This window comes from Rattus norvegicus, chromosome 13, assembly GCF_036323735.1.
Source record: "Rattus norvegicus strain BN/NHsdMcwi chromosome 13, GRCr8, whole genome shotgun sequence".
NCBI classification, from domain to species: Eukaryota; Metazoa; Chordata; class Mammalia; order Rodentia; family Muridae; genus Rattus; species Rattus norvegicus.
In genome coordinates this window covers 77,961,034-77,977,685 of record NC_086031.1, presented here as the reverse complement: position 1 = coordinate 77,977,685, position 16,652 = coordinate 77,961,034, and the positions used below count along the sequence as shown (strand labels likewise).

The 16,652-nt window shown below is 40.1% G+C and overlaps 1 protein-coding gene across 4 annotated transcripts in view; it reads left to right on the top strand.

The window, feature by feature from the left end:
* Window positions 1-1,342: 1,342 nt before the first annotated feature.
* Window positions 1,343-16,652, top strand: part of Mroh9 (maestro heat-like repeat family member 9) — a 55,305-nt gene continuing 39,995 nt past the window's right edge. For 2 of the 4 annotated variants that reach the window (XM_008769706.4, XM_008769709.4), the window contains exons 1-5: window positions 1,343-1,485; window positions 8,482-8,528; window positions 14,172-14,251; window positions 14,847-14,982; window positions 15,548-15,634. In XM_008769706.4, the coding sequence (XP_008767928.1) occupies window position 1,485; window positions 8,482-8,528; window positions 14,172-14,251; window positions 14,847-14,982; window positions 15,548-15,634 (351 nt within the window). In that variant the 5' untranslated portion in view covers window positions 1,343-1,484. The remainder of the gene's footprint in view (window positions 1,486-8,481; window positions 8,529-14,171; window positions 14,252-14,846; window positions 14,983-15,547; window positions 15,635-16,652) is intronic. The other 2 variants (XM_008769707.4, XM_008769708.4) reach the window with 2 other exon arrangements.

Genomic DNA, 16,652 nt, shown 5'->3' with positions numbered 1-16,652 from the left:
TGTTGTCCTTATAAGAGTTGCCTTAGTCCACGGTGTCTTGTCATAGAAGTAAAACCCTAACTAATACAGGCAGGACGATTGCCAAGGAAGAACCTCCAGGGAGTATCTTTCCAAAAACTTGAACACTGGCCATAGACCAAGCTACATCCACAATAGCAAAAACAACCAAGTGAGAGATCACAATACTTTCCTTTAGCATATGCTAATATTGCATTAAAGATAACAGGAAGAAAGAACTGTCCATGTGATATTTCTCACAATTCCAAAACGTGCAATATGGAGATAGATATGGAAGAAGGAACAAGACTGAACAACAGGTCTTGGACCCTAGTATGAGGAAAACTACTGTGAGAGCTGACATGATGCAGATCTCATAGCTCCTGCCCTGCGGCCTATGTGGGGGACCGTTTGTGCCCAAGTTAGCCTGGCACCCAACGGATATTTTCACCACCCATCCTGCAAGCTCAGCTGTCGTCATGTGCAGAGGAGGATCACAGGCTGGAGCTGAGTATAATGCAGAAATGAACACAGGGCTTTGGGAACCCAGTGTTTGTTTCACCACAGTTTAAGAGGGAGAACTAGAGCTGCCATGTAAAAGGGCCAAGAGAACTCAGCCCAGAGGGCTGCTCGATTGGGTCAAGAGTAGGCACGATGGAACACAGACATTAGTGAGTAATGACAGGACTATGGATAGAAAATTAATTCTTACAGCACAGAAGTTAGGCAGTTGCCTATTGTACTGCTCAAAGCATATTAAAGCATAAAGGCTGTGTGTGTGTGTGTGTGTGTGTGTGTGTGTGTGTGTGTGTGTGTGTGTGTGTGTCTGTCTGTCTGTCTGTCTGTCTGTCTGTCTTTCATCTGGGAACATAAATTGTCTAAGACGGGAAGGAACCCTGTGCCAAGATTTATTAAAATATTCTTACTACAATAGGCTCCAATTTTGCCATAAACCACCTCATGACTTATTTATATCTATTTGTACTCCTACAAATTACTTAAGAAATACTGGTGGGGTTTTTTTTAGCCCTTGCCAATGTTTAAAATGAACTGTTTTTAACTGTTACTTGATTTTGTTATACTTTTACTTTAGCTGGAAGTTAATAACTAATTGGTTTGTATTTCCATAAAATCAAGTCTGATTAATTTTTATTCCATATGCTTATTTGTCATTCAGTTCTCAGTGAGTCTTCTGTCAAAATTTATCCAACTATTGAACTGTATGGAGAATTTCCTTTTAGTAATCAGAAAGCTCCCCTCCTCAGAAGAGACAGTGCAGATGAGCATCCTTGTGCATACATTAGCACAATGTAGCCACGTGCCACATCCATTCCAGAATGGAATCTTTGAAACACACAGTTGCCATGACAGGTATCAACATTGCCAAGAAATCCCATGGTTGAAAATTATCCAAAAGTACCTTCGGTGACATTAGAGTTTCTCTTCACTACTTCATGTCATCAGAAAGTACAGAGAAATTGTAGACAAGTAAGTGGTTGTTTTATAATTTCTGTATGCTGCTAAAGGTCTGCTTTTTCTATATCTTCTCTTACTTTTCACTTATTACTGTTGCTTTATTAAAAGAAAACCAACTATGGATAAATTAGGAAATGACTTTGTCACCGACTCATGACAGAAAAGTCGTACAATCTGCAGTCTGGATGCTGGGAAAGCAGGAAACCAATGGCCCAGCCAATGACTGGTATCTGAGATCCTGAGAGCCAGAGAACTGATACCATACATTCCAGCCAAATTCTAAAAGTGTGAGACCACAAATGTTAAGCACAGGAGACTCTGACTTTGTTGTGCTTGTTGCTGTCCTTGACAGACTGGGTGATGCTCACCCATTGTTGTGCTTGTTGCTGCCCTTGGCAGACTGGGTAATGCCCACCCACACTAGGGACAGCTGCTTTCTATACAGTTTACCAACTGATATGGCAGTCTCTCCTAAAGACTTTCTCAAGGCACACCTAGCTCAGACTCCAATAACTATGCTGACTTAATAAATAAGTCAGCACACAGAATCCACCACCACAATATCTATCTTCTTTCCAGCTTCAATCACTTGCCGTTTGCCTTGCAAACACACGGGGCCATTCATGTTAACTTCCAACTAAATCGCCACTCAGCAGGTACCCACTAGAAAAATGTCTTCTCTAAACCGCTTAAGTTCTAAAATTGTATTTCTTTTCAGAAAAACGTTTTCTCCTCAATATAGCTAGATTTTAATATGTCTGGAAACAGATAAATTTCAAGCAGTGAAAACCTCCTAAGTTTAAATGCACAAATAATAAAAGAGCTAGGCATGGTGGTCTACGCCTGTGATTGCAGCCCCTGGGAGGCTGGAGTGGAAGGCTTCCAAGTTTAGCACCGGTGTTAGATGATGAGACTCATTGTCAAGAAAATCAGTGATTGTGCATTAATTACTAAAAGTAAACGTAACACAAAAACAGGATCGCAAAAATTATATCATGGAGAAAATTCTAGACCTATCCTAAAATTTCTTCATGTGAGAATTTTGGGGAACAAAGTGTTACTGAATCAAAGTCTTGATCTAGCACTAACTTCTTTTATTGAAACATGGAAAATTTAGAAATAAGAAATGCATATATTCCTGTTAGATGAGGTAGAAGGGGATTTGGGAATCAATATGACATGTTTCAGTTAGATCCATACAGAGGTCTATGACTACTGTTTGCAGATGGTTACCTTATCTTGGGTGATGGGAAGAGTGGAGAAAAGATTAGCAGCTTAGACAGAGAAATGAAATGGAATGCAGTCATTAGAAGACCATCTATGGCTCAATACTGAACTAAGGGGAAGCTAATGAGCCTGGACTAAACAGGAAGCAACAGACAAATTATAGAGACAGAGAATGGGTAGGGAGAAGGTCAATTCTGTAATACTCTAAGGCTGCGTATAAACTAGCAGGAAAAGAGTAAAGCTTGAATTTATGGAGTGAGACTTGCCCATTAATGAATGAATAGATAAAGAAAAAAAATAAGGCAAATACAGTATAAAGTATTAAGGTATTGTTCTGTAATATGAAATAAATTATGTGATGTACACAAAAGTCTGTAGGACTAGAGATGTTTCTGTTGAGTGAATGAGGGCAGACTCAAAAGGCAAATACCCCATGAGCCCTCTCACGAGCAGAATCTTGATTTCAAGACAAGAAAGTAAGAGAAACATTGCGAAGAGAAGGGTCGGCAGGAGGGCCTATGAGCATGGTAATGTGGGGGTAAAGACAATGAAAATGTGATGTGTGTGCGTGGAGCACCATGGTGAAACCCCTTATTTTCTACAACGAGCGTATGCTAATCAAAGGTGAGGCTAACATCAAATCCCATATCTACTTCTGGCACAGAAGTATGGGAATTCTCCATAAGACAAAGCAATGGATGTGAGAGTACCACACTCTTCAATATGCAATCATTTCAAAGGAAGCAACATAAACAGGGACTCCATTAAAAATGGAGCAATGAAATGCCAATGAAACAACTGGGAAAATATTGTTAAAGCTTAAATAACCTAGATTTCTACATTGAATAAACAAATTGTATCTATGTAAAGTGAGTATAAAAGTAGAGGTGGAAGAATTTAGAGAACAAATGTTGCAACTTGGGGAAGCGGAGGAGAAAATAGAACAAGGGCCATGATGGAAACAGAGCAAACACAATCAACACTCTGTGGAAGATGCTAAGTATGCATAAGAGACGAGGGAGAGCTAACACGGCCTGCAGGATTTGCATCACCCCCAGAAAAAAATTATATGAATCAAGATACTTAACTAAATAATAGGCTTGCCCTAAATAATAGGCTGCAAATCCCACTGTACCTCTAGAGAAGTTAAAACAACCAGTGCTGACTTAAATGCTCTTAAAGCTACACACTTAAAAGATAAATAAGTGGGGTTGGGGATTTAGCTCAGTGGTAGAGCGCTTGCCTAGCAAGCACAAGGCCCTGGTTTCGGTCCCCAGCTCCGAAAAAAAAAAAAGAAAAGAAAAGAAAAAAAAGATAAATAAGCAAATCTTTGAAAATCCAGGGCAAAGTTCTACACAGAAGGAAGAGAAAGAGTAAGCTAGTCTCCCCCTCTTCCACAGAAGAGCTAGAGGACAATGGAGCAACATCTAAGAAACCCTCCTGAAAAACAAGGTAGCCCATGAGTGCTATAAACGACCAATTTTTTTTTCAGTAAAGTAAAACAAACAGTTCTGAACATGAGAAGAATTGGAATGTAATTGCCAATAAGCTCTTCAATAAGCTAATAGAAAAGAAACTTTTATTAGCTCAGCAAGAAATGACCAAAGAAAGCCTGGCCCTGTGCATGGACTTCATTCAAATATAGAGCTGAAGCCTAAAGGAAGGTGAGGGCACCATTAGGAAACTGTATGAAAAGGATTATATAAGTGGCTCACTAATAAAGTAATAAAGTAGAAGATATGAAGAAGGTCATATAAGTGCAATGATTGCTTCCTGTTAATACTTAGAGCTTATTAACTAATCAAGTACTACAAACAAAGACATGAAGATTTTACTAAGCAACTTAGTCAAGTACAATTTTATGTGGAGTGAAGAAGAGAAAATACAAGTGAGAAAATTTGGTATTTGCTCCTATTTGGGAAGCAGCAAGTTCTGCCTAAAGTTTATTTAACTTAAAAAGCAAGTCAACTAATCTTTGTTTCAAAAATATAAACCCTACTGAGGACCGGCCCCAGTTTGGGAGAGAGTCCTGAGGAAGAGGTGTTTGGGAGCAACTTATGAATGACTCAAAGTTGGTGATGGATGCAACCTGACAGTTCTGTGTATAGCTCTCTGCTCAAGATGGCTCTCGCCTGCAAATCAAAGTTTAGTCTTTATTTTGTATAAGCTACTTCCTTAGGGATTGCATAACAATTCATTTACCTCAGGTTCCCTTTTGATTATCCCACAAATCAGCATTTTATGACTTTATCCCCTTGACTCTAAAGGCAGAGTGACATGTCCAAAGCTGCCAGTTCTGCTTGCTGGCACTAGAACATGGAACCCATTGTTCTATTACATTATCACCCATTTTCCAACTCCTCACTGCCTAAGCTTGCTCTGTAGACAGACCTTGAACTTGGTTCTGCCTCCTGAATGCTGGGATTAAAAGTGTATAACATCATACCTGGACCTAAGGTTTTCTTCACCTAGAACTTGCTCTGTCCCAGACTGGCCTTGAATTTAGAAATCTGCTTGCCTTTATCTTCTGGGATTAAAGGGGTGTACCACTTTGCCTAGGCCTAAGCTTTTCATGGCCGCTATTCTTCAAGATCCAGACCAGAAGCCTGTGTCTTCAAACCTCAAAATCTAGATCACAGGTATTCCCTCCATTTCTGGATTGCAGCTCATTCCAGTTGAAAAGTCCAAACTATTCCTTGTTCAACTGCAAACACAAACAATAAGTTTAGCTGGGTGGGATCTTGCCCTTAGATCACCACTACCTAAATCTCTTTATCTCCTTTCTTAATATCTTTCTGACAAAGCTGGCTCATTAACACAACTGCCTCTATTCTTTCATGTCTTCATACAATTCGCATTACATCCTTATATTTTGCATAGTTGAGAAATCCTGTAAAGAACTGTTCTTACACTGCTTTATATATTCTTGAACTCATATTTCAGAGTTCTTTCCCATGACCTGAAAGGCTGTCCTGAGGGTCACAGAATTTCCATTTGCCTAGGAACATGGACATCTTCTCAATTCTTGGAATCACGCTGTTTCTGATTTTCATGGTGTCATTAACCTCAGCAGGGAGAACATTCCCCAACAGAAGAACGTAAAGTAAAATAATACTTCTTATATGAACAATTTTCAGCACTCAAGAAGAACTACATCCTGCTGGCTGTGCTCCAGGGGCAGGAACTGTGTCATACCATTTCTTCCACAGCCATGCTGGACCTGGCACCTTCCTATTAAAAGAGCACATGAACACTGTCCATCTGTCCCTCTCCCTCCCCCTCCTCTTTCTCTCCCCTCTCTCTGCCCCTCCACACACACACAATGAAAAAACTCTTGAAAAGCTCTCAGGGAGAACTTTCCCTCGGGATGGAGATCCTCTAACTCCAAAGACCAGACCGAGACACCACAGGATGCAATCAGCAAGAGGATTTGGTTTATTGTCGGGATACACAGGCACAGGCACCTGCGGGTGCTTCAGTCACTCGGGGGACTGGCGCCCCACGGAACCAAGGATGGGCTTTTATAGGATTTTGGGGAGCAGAAGCAAGCATACAGAAGCAGATGCATGGTTACAGGGATATAATTGGTGGATTCTAATGTGGCAAGGGTTTAGCCCGGGGGCAAGTTTCCTAGCTACCTTTCTGAAACATAAGGGCTGACTCGGCCCCCCAAGGGTTCAGCCCGGGGGGGCAAGTTTCTTAGCTACCTTTTTGGAACGTAACGATTGACTCGGCCCCCCACCAGGGTGTGGGACCTCTCCCGGGGCTTTTTTCATTGTCAGGTGCTCAACCGCAGTCGTCCTGTTGCCAGGCCTTCAACCAAACACATCCTGCTTGGCAGCTGCTTTGTACTCAGTGTTTTAACCTTTCTCTGAACCAGTCATCTTAAGTACAGCCTTGCAAAATGGCGTTACTGCTGCTAAGCTGGGGTCTTTCACTCTTAATAAAAGATTTTAAAATAACAACAAAAAAACAGCCTAAGCTGTGTGGACATCCTGCTGCTTTAATAAATGGGAATGGATTAAATTTATTAAATGGGTGTGAATTGGATAGCTATTAAAAGACATGAATCTGGTTAAATTATAACTAAGTGCCAGCAATAGAGTTTACAGTGTTAGCATCTATAAATGAAGTCTTTCAAAAGATTAAGATTAAACAGGTTGAAAATAAAAAGACAGGGAAAAACCCTACTGGAAACAGAGCAGTAAGGACAAGACAGAACAGAAAAGCTGAGTTGAGCTTTGAAGTATTGTATATGAAATTTTTATTGTTTTTACAAAGAATTGCACACTGAGAATGTACAATTCATAATGAGTACAATTATGAAAAGCCTACCTATAAAAAAAGACAAACCTCAATATTTTTGAACCCAATGTTCCTGCCTCATAAAGTTAAAATAAGAACTGAGCCTCTGAACACACTGGCTTTCATTTTTATTACACATGAGGTAAAGGGATTTTGGCTGTAATTAAGGGTAATAATAAATTGTCTTTGAATTAATCTAAAGAGAGATTATCTGAGAGGGCCTGACTGAACTTCAGGAGCCCTGTAGTTTCAATCTCTAGTCTGTTGGAAACAAGACAGTTTGATCAGTCATGGATAGGGGCTTTATGATGGGGAACTGTGGGTGGGTTCTAGAAGATAAGAAATGGCCTTGGCCCAAACTGACAGAGAACAAGGCAGAAGCCTGATGGACTCAAGATGTGTTATACAAATAATCTAAATGACCTTGAAAGAAGACCAGCCTCAGACCATAGAACAGTCCTGGCTCACACGACTGTGGCTGGGGAAAAGGGACCCTGGGCAGAGGGTATAAAAAAACCTATGCTTAGCTTTGGACCTACAGAAACTGAAATGACAAAGCGTAGTTGATCATTAGGAAATTGAATGTGCAGTACTTTGGGACCTAAGATGGGAAATTAATTTTGTATTAATGCCCTGTATTCCCTTGTAGCACCTTGAAGATTAACTCACTTCAAGTGGCAGTATGGCCCAAGAATACTCAAACACAATAAGATTTTAGTGAGAGAGAGAGAGAGAGAGAGAGAAAGAGAGAGAGAGAGAGAGAGACAGAGACAGAGACAGAGAGACAGAGACAGAGAGACAGAGAGACAGAGACAGAGAGACAGAGACAGAGATAATCTGTTCTTGTTTCCCAGTAAAACATTTACAGAACTTGCATACCACTATATATATTATGATAGGTATTTTTGTATAAATTCCATAAGAATAGAAATAACAAATATTCTCTGATCATATGCAAAAATAGAAGTGGGAAACTCTAATACATATACATATATTAAATTTTCTGATAATATTGGATCGATGATCTTGTCACAGAAAACTTTTTCTGTTCACAATTTTATCAGTTATATTCAGGATAACCAACAAGAATACACTGATATCTTATCAGAAAATTTTGCCACAATAAAAATTATTATGAACAGCTTCTTTTTATTAAAAATAATGCTGAGATTTGAATTATAGATTGGATCATAGGCTCCAGAACACCCTCTGTTTAGAACAAATGCCACTCAGCTTTGGCACATTGCTCTTGCATGAGATCCCCTAGTGTTCGCCACTTTCTGTTAAGTGTTGCTCTGGAATAGACATTACGGATGTTTGTGTGTGTCTGTGCGTGTGCGTGTGCGTGTGCGTGTGTGCATGTAGTTTCACCATCTAAATCAGCACAACTTGAGTTTTAGAGAGAAGGTCTAACTAAAGTAACAAGAGAATTGTTTGCATTGTTCCTTACATATTCCTTTTCCTCTTCTTGCCTAGTGACCCGTCTCCAGACTCTGCAATCCTCTGTGATTTGGTACCATGTGGTATGTGATATTCTAAATGAGCACTAGTGCATCTGACATCTCCAGGGGAAACATTACACTCACAGCCTTATTGCCAGTTAAAATGAAAACGTCACTTGTGTGGGTAACAAAGAGCAGGAAGGCACTCCAGTGGGAACCCAGTTTTTACCTTATTCTCTCCTATAGCACTATGATCTCATTCATTTGGAAATGGCCCTCAGCACCAAGTTAAAAGGATCTACACCAATCCTCCTGATTCTCAACACCCCCACCAAACCCTGATGGTTCCACAAGTCTCATCACTCTAATACCATTACCGAAGAAATCATCAAACTGCGGCCCCTCTCCCTTAGCTCCACATCAGATGACATTATTTCTCTGTTTAGAAGCCATCCTGCTTTTCATCTCTCTTTCTACTTATCTTCTATGATTTCCCCCCCAGACTTTTCTTGGTGTTCATTACTAGAGGTCAGAGAAGTAATTTTTCACTTTAGTGCTCTTCAAAGTGTGTAAAATACCTATCAGTTTCAGTAGTTATTCATCCATCAGTTTTTTTAAAAAAAAACACAACATATTGAACTTTTAACAAACTATCACCATTTTACTATCAATATTTAATTTAAGTCAACATTGGTGCAAAAAATAGCATCACAATAAAATGTAATATTTTTAGGAGTGGGTCAGAATAGTTATTAAAACATTTCTTAAAAACAAAACAAAACAAAATAAAACAACAGGGTTGGGGATTTAGCTCAGTGGTAGAGCACTTGCCTAGCGAGCGCAAGGCCCTGGGTTCGGTTCCCAGCTCCGAAAAAAAAAAAAAGAAAAAAAAAAAAAGAAAACAAAACAAAACATTTCTAGGGGTTGGGGATTTAGCTCAGCGGTAGAGCGATTGCCTAGCAAGCGCAAGGCCCTGGGTTCGGTCCCCAGCTCCGAAAAAAAAAAAAAAAACATTTCTCGATAGTTTTATTATGGCCCTAGGTATAAAAAATTACTGATCATTAAAAATAAAACATCAGTAACAGTTGATGGACAAGTTGAATTTTGCCAGCCTGGACATGAGGTCATTTGTCAACATCTGTAACTCAAAGGAAGGAAAAAGTAAAAAAAGAAAGTGTTAGCATTTTATTCACTCACTTACTCATTCACACATTCAAAAGTAGCTTTTAGAGTATCTGTGATAAGTGCAATATCATGCTGTAGTTCTGAGATGCAAAACAACAAAGTGCAGGAACTAGTTTCAAATTGCCTGTGGTCCAATGGAAAAGTGAACTACAGTAGCACTAAGAAATGTCTTCTACGGAAGGTACAGCAGGTGGGATGAGACAGGCACATGCTCGAAGGCACCTTCAGACTTGCCTGTGGTTAGAGAAGACGCCAATGGACTTTGTAAGGTGGGTGAAATATCCAGTTGAAAGAGAAGTTCATCCCAGGAAGAGGATGGAGCATGGGTATGGAAAAAAGCAAAGCAAGAAAGAAAGCCACGCAATTGTGTATTTTAGGTACAGTGCCCAGGACACAGAGTCTAATTGGATTTTCCACCTAGCAGTTTCTTGAACTTTCAGGTTATACTACTGAGGATTAGGGTGGGGTGTGGCTGGAGCATAAGGATTGGGTAGAGGGGAGACGCAATGTTATGAGGTTAGAAAACTGTTCTCAGCCACTGCTGTGGTGTTGGTGTATGTCTCAAACCAAGATGGCTCTTCAGAACTCACCTTCTTTGAGGCACAGAAGTAGATGAGTCTTCTGCTTTATGCCAACCAGTCGTATGCAACTAATGACTTCAGCTATTAGCTGAAGGTTTTCCCTAGAGAGGGGGCACATGTTCTGATGAGAGGCTAATGACAATTTCAGACTACTCAGAAAGCTCTCAGCTGCCAATCCTACCAGCAACAAGAAAATGTATTTTAACTCTGAGGCAAAGAGGGATGATTGACAAGGGCTTCACAGTCTCCACTCAGGACAACAGGTGCATGTGAAGTGAAAATTTGAGGTCGGAAGTGGTACCAGTTGTGGATAAGGTAGTCTGCCTAAACACACAGTTGCCAGTGTTCCTTTGAGACGCATTAACAGGTTATAAATGTTGACTCACTGAATCAAGGGACTCATATTGCTTCAAAAGAATACTAGCTTTCAGAAGTGGGCGAGACAGCTCACATGTTAAGAACACTTGCTGCTCTTGCAGGAGGCTGGGTTCAGTTCCCAGCACCCATATTGGACAGTTCTTAGCTGCCTGTAACTCTAGTTTCTAGAAATTAAATGTTCTCTCATGGTCTCATATGTACGTGTGGTACATATACAGATAAGTACACACACACACACACACACACACACACACACACACACACAACCACACACACAACCACACACCTTTTAAAAAAACATGAATGATAACTCTAAAACAGAAAAACCCAAAAAATAAATAAATAAACTCGTTTAGAAGTCACAGTAAGTATCTGACTGGAAGATATCATTAAAAAGGGATAGTGGAAATCATCTTCAACTTGTTGCTGGACCTTGAAAGAGACACTCCTCTAAGGGAATGGGTTCCTAGTTAGCAGGGAATTGCAGCCACCACCTGCTGGGGAAGGAATAATGACCACTGGGAAGGAGATAAGACATAAGACCTTGTGTTGTGAATGGAAAAAGAAAGATAGAAAGAAGGAAACAGGGAAGGAAGGGCTGGTGGAGGAAGGAAGCTAGAGCTACAATCGGAGGAGGGGCATGGGAAGGAGAGAGGGCCAGGGAGAGGGAGAGATCTACAGACAGAGACAGAGAGAAACAGCAAACCTCCCTGTTGAAATAACAACTCCAGCTAACTCCGAGCAGCTCTGAGTGCTAAAAACAAATGATACTCATTCGAGTGTCATAACTACCGTCTAGGGGAAGTACTACTGCTATGCCCACTTTGAGAAGAAGCAAATGTTGGCAGGAGATGAGACATAATTGTTGAAGTAACAGAGCCAGTAAGCAAACTCCAAGTCTGATAGTAGAGTTGGTAGCCTAGCACCATGACTGTTGGTACTAAAACAAAACCACATGCCTGCCCTGGGGACTGAGAACAGTTACTGAATGAATAAATTATGGTGTTAAAGGTTTCAAATAAAAAGGACTCAACGTTATCAATGATAATAACTAGGACTTTGTTTTTTTATTTATTTAAAGTTTTTCATGCAATATATTGTTGGCTTTCCTTCCCTCAACTCTCATTGATTCTCCTTACCTCCCAACCTGTCAAATTTTATTCTCTCTCTCTCTCTCTCTCTCTCTCTCTCTCTCTCTCTCTCTCTCTCTCAAAAAGAAAACCCACAAAAATGAAAATCAAAGCAAAGAACCAATAAGACAAAAAAGACGGTGGAGTTTGTTTTGTATTGGCCAACTATTCCTGGGCATGGGGTCTGCCCTATAGTGTGTTGATATGCTTAATGATGCTCCTTTAAAGAAAGTTGATTTTCCCTTTGCTGGGTTAGTTATCAACTACAAATAACTCCTTGGCTAGGGTGGGACCCTGTGTTCACTTCCCCCTCTCACTGCTGGGCCCCCATCTAGCTTGAACCCATGCAGGTCTTGTGCTTCCTACCACGATCTCTGTGCGTTCATATATACATCCATCCTGTTTTATCTGGAAGACATTGATAAAGTTAGGTACTGTTAATAACGGAAAGTGGTAGGTAAATTTTTGAAGTTGAAATATTCAGTAAGGTGACAAGCCACCTAGTAGGAAAGGGTGTTGTACTTGAAAATCACCTGGAAGACTTTTTAAAGCTACCGATGTCTATACTTGGTAACAAATATCTAGAAGTGTAGCTTCTCTCTTTTTAGACCCTTTATGCATGACAGAACATTCTGAACATTACTGATTTCCAAGGATACAAGGCCAGTTGGAACCTGACTTATGAGAAAAGCCCTGGATTTTTCTCATAGAGAACTATTCAAAGACAGATCATTAGGTTAGCCAATGCTAAAGGGACAGGAGCCAGTGCATTTCTGGCCCAATGGAAAACAGCTTCACATTGTAGTGAGGGTTGTCTGCATACAGATTTTATGTCCTTGCAGAAGTCTGTGGTAGGCTAACAACACACATCCCCAAGGGTCATTCCTTAAATACTTGCTATTGTAGGAGAAAGAAAAGGCATTTTAGAGAAAGGATAATAACTTCTGTGTATCATCCACTCGGAGTGATCTCTAGGGAGGAGGGGCTAGAGTGTGTTTCATGTTCTGCACATGCAACAGAATGTCAGGCCTGGAGGGGAATGTCCCTTTCTTACTTCAGACCCCAACTAGGAAGTTTTTCTAATTCTAATAAAGAAACCTTTTATTCTACTCAAAATTTGACTTATTTTCAGATTTGCTTTTTATATTTTAATGCCACCACAACCAAAAAAATAATCAATGTCAGGGCCAATTTTTTGGGGGGAGGGCTTTTTCCTTAACCCCCCCACCAAAGAGTTTTATACTTTTCATATTACTTTTAAGTCTTTAGTGGATTAAGGCTTAATTTTGGTATACCACACAAGACAAGGGTCCAACCTCGGATACCACTTATTGAGGACTCCATTCTTCAGCCATTTTATGTTTTTGGTACCATACCAGGGTACCATCTCTGGGTAAAATTATTCCTGAAACCTCCCTTGAACTTCATTGATATTTGGGTTTGTTTTCAGTCCTCCCTGTCATCACATTACAATGGGCGATGCCTCCATTTTTCTCTCTCTGCATTGATTTGGCTATGTGGGAACTAGTTTTCCATTTTGGAGGAGGAGCATTGCATATTCCTACTGAGAGCTCTTTAGTTGCCCCCATTAAGCAGCTACATGGTTATGTCCCAGAGCTGTGCATTAAATGGCTCTTGACCCTCATTCTCTAGTGTGAATTTAGGTGCTCTGTGGTAAGACTTGACTTCAGTTATCCTGCTGACATTTCCCTAAGTTGAATCATGAGATTGTACCCGTCTACACCTATACTTTGCACTCAACTTTTCAGTGGTAGATAGACACATACCTGGTAAGGACATCTGTACAAATTTAGTCTGAAATGCTCTGTCTTAGTCAGGGTTTCTATTCCTGCACAAACATCATGACTAAGAAGCAAGTCTGGGAAGGAAAGGGTTTATTCAGCTTACACATTCACAATGCTGTTCATCACCTAAGGAAGTCATAACTGGAACTCACACAGGGCAGGAAGCAAGAGCTGATGCAGAGGCCATGGAGGGATGTTACTTACTGGCTTCTTCCCCTGGCTTGCTCGGCTTGCTCTCTTATAGAACCCAAGACTACCAGCCCAGGGACAGCACCACCCACAATGGGCTGGGTCCTCCCACCTTGATCACTAGTTGAGAAAATGCCTTACAGCTGGGTCTCAGGGAAGCATTTCCTCAACTGAGGCTCCTTTCTCTGTGATAACTTCAGCTTGTGTCAACTTGACACATAAAACCAGCCAGTACATGCTCCAAAAGCATAATGGCTGGCTGTAAAAACCACTTACACTGTGGGTTGAACCACAGAACTTCTAGTTTTAATCCTGTGAACTCTGTAACTACAATCCAATTTTCTTTTTTTAATTCTTCCTTTATTCTCTGTTTTGGGAGATCATCACATGGTGTCATGAATATTACTGAATTGTAATTGTTTATTCCTTGGGTTTGGGGTTTTTTCTGTGCCTTAGCAGCTCAAAGCTGAAATCCTATTGGATACATACTCGGGCCTGTTAAGTGAACAATCCATGATTTTGGCCATGAACTCCAGGTATGTAAGCTATAATGTTCCCTGATTTCACTAACTAAATAATCTTGCAAATGTTATAGATTTAAAACATAATGATAAGGAGTTAATTATTCACAATTCCTTCAGCCTAGTTCAGCAAATATAGTTTCTCCCTTAAGGTCTCTCTTAGAGTTACTGGACTGTATGGATAATCAGAAAAGATTTGGTCAATGGTGGTCAGGTTTCTTTTGCAATCATGTTGAAGATGCTTACTAATACCAGAAATATTGACATGTGTAAAACATAGTATCATTGGCTAGAGAAATGTGGTAAGAATTCTGCCCAATTACCTGAGGCACAGTGTGGATTTGTAGATCTGCCTGGGCATGTAATCAATCTATAACTGTATTTCTCTGGAAGTGTTCTGATTTCTAAACAACCACATACCATATTTTCAAAGAACTTCATTCTTTGGTACTTAAAGCATCATTGTTAAGAGATTTTTGAAATTTGTGTACCATATAAAGACCAAAACTACATCTCATGCCTAATATTTTCATTCTAAGAAAACTCCAATCAAGTTAAGTTATATTTGAAATCTCACTGACTTAGTTATTCTATTCCTTTTTCTTATCAGTTTTGTCGATCCTCTGATGCAGTTTGAATCACAGTTGAGGATAATACAGCTATCTTTCAAAAAGGTATTTTCCATGCCAAGTCTTAGCATAGTGAAAGCAATGGGGTGGACCTCTGAGGACACTGAGGACCTGGAGGTAGGCTCTTTCTTCCTTTACTAATGACAAGGTCTTGGCATACACTGCAGCAACCAGCATAGTGCACCTATGTGCTTAGAATTTGTCTATATCTTCATTGTTCTAACATGTAATACTTTTCTCACTTATCCATACCCCTGAAATCTTCAGGACTACAGCCACTGGATTTAACAGATAGCACAAACTTATAGGAACAAACGAGTGAAGATAGTTTGACTTAATTGGTTTAGGAGGAGAAAGGAGCTTGTTGGGAACTACTGAAAGCAGGGAGGGGGCAGACAGAAATGTACAAGAAGCTTCCTAAGATGCACAACATTTCTGGTTTCTGTCTTGTCTACATTACTACATCATACTTGTAGTGGAAGATGTTAATGAGTGAGAGAAGATGCTAATGAGTGAGAGAAGACACTAATGAGTGAAGTCATAGCAGCAGAGTCACCTGCCCCTCACCTTTCTCATACTCAGTTTACAGGGAGAAAGTAGGATGCTTAAATGCAAAGCTATACATATTTAGTAGAATTTTATTTAAGACTGGCCGATTACACATTTCTGTTTTGTATTTCAGAATTTGTACCAAAATATTTTCAACATATTTGAAGACACTCTTCTTATTTTAGTGTCTAAAGACTTCTACAAGATACAAATCTTAAAGGTAAAAAGCAGAGCAAATTGTTTAACTAGAAATATAAACAGGGGGCTGGAGAGATGGCTCAGTGGTTAAGAGCACTGACTGCCCTTCCAGAGGTCCTGAGTTCAATTCCCAGCAACCACATGGTGGCTCACCACCATCTGTAATGCTCTCTTCTGGTGTGTCTGAAGACAGCAACAGTGTACTCATGTACATGAAATAAATAAATCTTTAAAACAAAAAGAAATATAAACAGATTAGAGCAGTCTGCTTATTTCTGATTGGCCATATTTGTCTCTTCATCTGGAATGTTGGAATTTCCTTTTTCCAGATTGCCAATGATGTGAAATTACAGACTTAGCAATTTACTTTGAGTTGTTAAAAGAAAAAGTTTTGTGAAATAGTATTGATGGCTACTGAAAAGTCAAGTCTTCTGCAGGAATTGTGAGAGTGAGGGGAGAGGAGGGCAGGAAAGAACAGTAAACTCCTTTCCAGTCTATACAACAATGGCACAGCAACTCTGTGATGATGCATGTTTACGTTATGTTGACCACTGCTGGAGCCAAGGACTCTGTCTTAGCTTAATTTCTGTTGCTGTGTTAAACACTGTAACCAAAATCATTTTAGGAGAGGAAGGGGTTTACTTGGCTTACAATTGAAGGCTATAATCCATAATTCCAAGGTAGTCATGCTGGCAGGAACTCAGACAGATGCTCATACCATATCTGCAGACAAGAGCAAGAAAAAAAATACACCCTGCTTTCCTGCTTGCTAGGATGCTGGTGATCAGCTAGCTTTCTTCACTTACATAGTTCAGGACCAATTGCTCCAGGAATAATGTCATCACAATGGATTGGATCTTCCTGTATCACTCATCAGTTAGATCAGTTCCTTGTAGACACAGCTGGAGGCTTAGGAAATTTCTCAGTTGGGTCCCTTTCCCAGGTGATTTGAGGTTATGCCAAGTTGACATTTAACAGGAACCAGAATACATGCCCATGTACAGCTTAGCTTCCTGTACACAATTCCCTGTGCTTTATCC